This window comes from Penaeus vannamei, chromosome 37 (assembly GCF_042767895.1).
Source record: "Penaeus vannamei isolate JL-2024 chromosome 37, ASM4276789v1, whole genome shotgun sequence".
NCBI lineage: Eukaryota > Metazoa > Arthropoda > Malacostraca > Decapoda > Penaeidae > Penaeus > Penaeus vannamei.
Window position 1 is genome coordinate 17,948,331 of NC_091585.1, and position 5,000 is coordinate 17,953,330.

General features: G+C 41.0%; 3 protein-coding genes and 1 non-coding gene across 4 annotated transcripts in view; 2 read left to right on the forward strand and 2 right to left on the reverse strand.

The window, feature by feature from the left end:
- Positions 1-215: 215 nt before the first annotated feature.
- Positions 216-1,286, forward strand: LOC113807472 (uncharacterized). Its single transcript, XM_070115352.1, has 5 exons — positions 216-341; positions 452-515; positions 647-745; positions 910-1,072; positions 1,198-1,286. The coding sequence occupies exons 1-5, from the start codon at positions 334-336 to the stop codon at positions 1,215-1,217; spliced, it is 354 nt and encodes a 117-aa protein (XP_069971453.1). The 5' UTR covers positions 216-333; the 3' UTR covers positions 1,218-1,286.
- A 205-nt stretch (positions 1,287-1,491) lies between these two features.
- TRNAL-CAG (transfer RNA leucine (anticodon CAG)) lies at positions 1,492-1,575 on the reverse strand. The gene has a single exon. It is a non-coding gene; the product is annotated as a tRNA-Leu (tRNA).
- Positions 1,576-3,248: 1,673 nt separating this feature from the next.
- Positions 3,249-4,193, reverse strand: LOC113805046 (uncharacterized). Its single transcript, XM_070115502.1, has 5 exons — positions 4,140-4,193; positions 3,938-4,013; positions 3,734-3,832; positions 3,449-3,611; positions 3,249-3,332 (listed from the first exon to the last, which is right to left on the reverse strand). Exons 1-5 carry the CDS (start codon positions 4,145-4,147, stop codon positions 3,310-3,312), a joined length of 369 nt encoding a protein of 122 aa, XP_069971603.1. The 5' UTR covers positions 4,148-4,193; the 3' UTR covers positions 3,249-3,309.
- Positions 4,194-4,522: 329 nt separating this feature from the next.
- Positions 4,523-5,000, forward strand: part of LOC113805041 (uncharacterized) — a 1,004-nt gene continuing 526 nt past the window's right edge. The window contains exons 1-3 of the mRNA XM_027355952.2: positions 4,523-4,579; positions 4,690-4,753; positions 4,889-4,987. Coding sequence (XP_027211753.2) covers positions 4,563-4,579; positions 4,690-4,753; positions 4,889-4,987 — 180 coding nt within the window. The 5' untranslated portion in view covers positions 4,523-4,562. The remainder of the gene's footprint in view (positions 4,580-4,689; positions 4,754-4,888; positions 4,988-5,000) is intronic.

The following is a 5,000-nucleotide window of genomic DNA, read 5'->3' on the forward strand; positions in this document are numbered from 1 at the left end:
GTTTCTCTCCTGACCTTCGTGGAATCCACACCGGCCTACGACTGCGATCCTTCCTCCTATTTCCTTTATTTAACTCTATAATGCAAAGTTATTTACATATGGTTTACTAATCAGATATACATTTTCAGCAGCTGTTGCTGTTCACGTGTGATGTTTATAATAAAAGTTTAAGATATAAATCCTCTCAAATTCTCTCATGCGGCGACCGTGTCGAGTGGGCGGGAAGGCCACGAAGGAGAAAATGCAAGTATAAAAGGCCGTCGACGGCAGGCCGACTCAGCAGCGCTCAGCAGTGCTTCGTTCCGGCAACAGCGTCACTTCTACATCTCCAACATGATTCGGTTCGTCGCCTGAAAAATTATGATATAAGTGCATCAGTTTATCTTTACACATTTTAAGATATATACTGAAATTACATAATGAAAAACGTTTTCCTTTGTTCTCTTGGCAGTACTGTTCTCGCAACTATCCTCCTGGCAGCAGCGGTCGTTGAGGCGCAGTATGGCTACGCAAAGGTTGGTACGATTAATTGCACATCTTTTCGATATATCTTCAAAATCCAGTCCCATTTCACTTCTATTTCCAGTCCTCAGATAAAGACCTGCTTAGACATTTGGAATTTCTAAACTGTCTCTTTCCTCTACAGCCGTGCCCTCCTGAGGTCAGGTACGTGACCAAGACGCAGTCAGTGCCCCAGTATGTGACTGTGACCCGATACCAAACCCAGACACAGTACCAAACCGCGGTAAGTACCGGTTAACTATTTATCCTGTCTAGTTTTGCTCACACCTTCAGGTAGTTCAGTAGAACAAAGATATTTACTCATTTATACATCTTGATTTCTCCCATTCCTTATACGTTTTATCTAAGCTAATTGTATAAAGAATTTTCTGTCATCTCTCCGTCCAGTACACCACCCAGTACGTGACAGAGACCCAGGCCGTGCCCCACTATGTGACGCAGACGCAGGCAGTGCCCCAGTACGTGACGGAGACAGTGCCACAGTACGTCACCACAACCGTCCAGCAGAAGGAGTACGTCACCGTCGACCAGTACTGCAAGCCCTCTGGAGGTAGGTCGCTCTGTGTCTTCTTGGATCTGATATGTTATAGAAAGACGGTTCTGTGCATTTCTTCCCGCTTGTGAAACTCATTAATGCACTCCTTGGCCCCTTTTAATGAATCATTTTTTTCTCAGGTTATGGCTACCACGGCTGAAAAGCAGACCAATTTCCTTATCGCCTATGGAGAATATTGTATAATTCTTAATAAAATTATTGATTATTATTAGTATTTTCACGAAGGCCCTTATAAAAGGATTTCTTTTTAGCACACATCAAGAAATTTATGCTGGGTATTGAAGGGCAATCCCCTTGAAAAGCTAAAGGGTATAACACAGAACGGTAGTCAGTCGCCCACGATCAAGATCAGTTTCTCTTCCGAGATGACTTTTAGTGTATGGCATATAATTCTCTTTCTGTCCTAAAATTAATGTCAGGAGTGGGATTCGAACCCACGCCCGGAAGACCGGACTGCGACCTGAACGCAGCGCCTTGGACCGCTCGGCCATCCTGACTACATTTTACTATACTGTGCAGTGTCTGTAAATAATTTACTCACATGTGTGAAAGGAAAACGTAATTGTTATGGTACTGACAACGCCAATAGCTTTATTTCAAAATGTCAGTCACAATAATGAGATATGTAATACGATACGATATTAGTAATGATTACAAAATTGTTGACGGATATACTACGAAAATACAGTCAAGGATAATCAAGATTAAAAGTTCAACAATAATAACGGTGGTGATAATAACCATCCCGATGTAGATTGAAGTGATAACTCTTGTTATTGCTACCTTTACTATCATTTTCATGTTCAGCATTATCCCTTTCATTACCATCATTTCCCCGAGAATGTCCAGTGTCACTGTTATTATTATTACCATTACATGTAGCATCCTTCTATATCAACTCTACTCTTTGGCAACCGACAGAGCATCACCCACATATCCACACATAAGCCTCTTTCTTTTCTGCTTATTTCATGCATTGATAGATGGTCATATTTTAAGACGATATTCAGGCAAAAGGCCCATTCTTATTTACGAACCCTGTGTGTACATATATATAAAGTATATATATCTGTCTATCTAAATACGGTGTATATAAAATTGATTTAGACAAATGTATACAGATGTGCCTTCCTACCGCTAAGGAAATATAATTCCACCGGGCTTTGTAGCAACGTGGGACGGCCTGTGTACTTGTGTCTGAGATAAAAGCTTGGAGGAAGATGTTGCACACGCAGTCACCATCTTCTGTGGTCTCCGGAGTGACATTCATAAATGACAAAGGAAAAAAAAAAGAAAGGAAAAGCCCCATGCGGAAGAAAGTTCAAAACTGTCTTCCAAATATGGCCTTTAATAAATGAGAAATAAAGAAGCACAGTGGTTCGACTGCGACCGAAGGAAGGAAAGCATGTCTAACAAGAGTGCTATTTCCTCTTGTCAAATAACAGATTATGATTGTGTAACTCAAACAAGCAGCTTCTTTAATTCCTTCAAATTTGGAGTTCAATCAACTTCTGTTCCTGCTCTAATTTTGATCATCAGAAATATTGTCCATATAACAGGATACAAGTAGTACCTGATATCGAAAACATCGTTATTTCAGTTTGGTTGATCTTCATGAATTATGTCACTGGGAAATAGAGCTGAATATGCTTAATTACCAGGAAATAATAAGGCCAAGAATTCCATCTTCAGCAATTGCAATATCTAATTTCTATGTATATTAAGTATGATGTACATACCTTCCTTATCATCAAGATTCCGTTTGCTATCTTTGTGTTTGAAATTTCAATATATAAGTTCACGAATATACATATATGTATATATTTATACATACATATATATATATATATATATATATATATATATATATATATATATATATATATATATATATATATACTTATGCACATACAATCACATACATGTACATATACATGGGTCATGCATACATACATATCTGTGCACACACATATCTATCCATCTACATATAAGTATATGTGCGTATTAAGATTGCATGTGTGCATTTGTATATATGGACATATATACTTATCCATTTCATTACATTGTATATCTCTTTGGAAAAATCATTTGACTAATGTACTTTTGAAATAAATTTCAGTACAGCATTCTATGCTATCAAGGAATGGGAAACATAAGTGTTTAAAGAGTATTTATTAAATCATAAAAGCCGATTCTGAGACTCAAATACCACGGAGATTCTTCGGGAGTCCTTAGCCGTGGTATCCACCGTAGCCTGTGGAAGTGAAAAACATTGATTACATAGTCGTGATCAAAACAATATGTATTTTTTTTTTTTTTTTTTGGCAATGCTCTAAGCTGGAAATATATCACAGGTTAAGGATCACTTGCCTCCTGAGCTCGGGCATGGCTTGGTGACGGTGACGTGCTGCGTCTGGTACTGCGTCCTGGTGACGTACTGAGGCACCGTCTGGGTGATGTACTCGGGCACCGTCTGCGTTCGGGTGACGTAGTGTGGCACCTGCTGCGTTTGGGTGACGTAGCGTGGCTGGTACTGCAATGGGAATGCCTGATGTTATATTGCAATAGATAAGGGTTAAATAGGATATTTTAAACGCCGGCCGAAGGCATTGGAATAGAGCATTTGAAAGAACATGGAACAGAGTAAGAGCTTACCTGCGTCTGGTACTGCGTGTGCGTCTGGTACTGGGTTGTGGTTACGTACTCGGGCACGGTCTCTGTCCGGGTCACGTACTGGATCTCAGGCTGGCACTTCTGTGGGCGAGAACACAGGGGATTTAACTCGTATTCTGCGTCAGAAAGTATATTGGGCAAGATTTGCATTCTCGATATTCAAACATTTCTAGAGGCGTGACTCACAGGGGCCTGATAACCGTACTGGGCCTCAGGAGCCGCCGCCACCACTGCCGCCATCAGGGCCGCCGTCAGGAGAGAGCTGGGGAGAAAAAGAACGTGAAGAAACAAGATATTGAAAGTGATGTGTTGTACAGTAGCAAAAAAATCACTTATATCAGGTTAAAGTGTCCTCTTCCTTCATTTGTAAAGGTGAATCGAAACTCACAAATGCATGTTGAAGTGCTGTTAAATGTTCCTTCGGGAGTTAGCAGGGAAGTGTGAGTCGTGGAGTGATGGCGGCCTTTATATAGGCCCGGCGTTTCTCTCCTGACCTTCGTGGAATCCACACCGGCCTACGACTACTGGCCCTCCTTATATTTCCTATATTTAATCCTATAATGCAAAGTTATTTACATATGGTTTACTAATCAGATTTACATTTTCAGCAACTGTTGCTGTTCACGTGTGATGTCTACAATAAAAGTTTAAGCTATAAATTCAATTCTCAAATTTTCCCATGAGGCGACCGACCGTGTCGAGTGGGCGGGAAGGCCACGAAGGAGAAAATGCAAGTATAAAAGGCCGTCGACGGCAGGCCGACTCAGCAGCGCTCAGCAGTGCTTCGTTCCGGCAACAGCGTCACTTCTACATGACCAACATGATTCGGTTCGTCGCCTGAAAAATTATGATATAAGTGCATCAGTTTATCTTTACACATTTTACGATATAAACTGAAATGATATAATGAAAAACGTTTTCGTTTCTTCTCTTGGCAGTACTGTTCTCGCAACTATCCTCCTGGCAGCAGCGGTCGTTGAGGCGCAGTATGGCTACGCAAAGGTTGGTACGATTAACTGCATATCCTTTTTCGATATATATTCAAAATCCAAAGTCCCATTTCACTTGTATTTCCAGTCCTCAGATAAAGACCTGCTTAGACATTTGGAATTTCTAAACTGTCTCTTTCCTCTACAGCCGTGCCCTCCTGAGGTCAGATACGTGACCAAGACGCAGTCAGTGCCCCACTATGTGACTGTGACCCGATACCAAACCCAGACACAGTACCAAACCGCGGTACGTACCTGTT

Coding starts and splice junctions, on each gene's coding strand:
- LOC113807472 (XM_070115352.1), top strand. Junction 516..646: donor CGCAGTATGGCTACGCAAAG/GTTGGTACGATT, acceptor TTTCCTCTACAG/CCGTGCCCTCCTGAGGTCAG. Junction 1,073..1,197: donor GTACTGCAAGCCCTCTGGAG/GTAGGTCGCTCT, acceptor TTTTTTTCTCAG/GTTATGGCTACCACGGCTGA.
- LOC113805046 (XM_070115502.1), bottom strand. Junction 3,833..3,937: donor AGTACGGTTATCAGGCCCCT/GTGAGTCACGCC, acceptor TCTCGCCCACAG/AAGTGCCAGCCTGAGATCCA. Junction 3,333..3,448: donor GCCATGCCCGAGCTCAGGAG/GCAAGTGATCCT, acceptor TCACTTCCACAG/GCTACGGTGGATACCACGGC.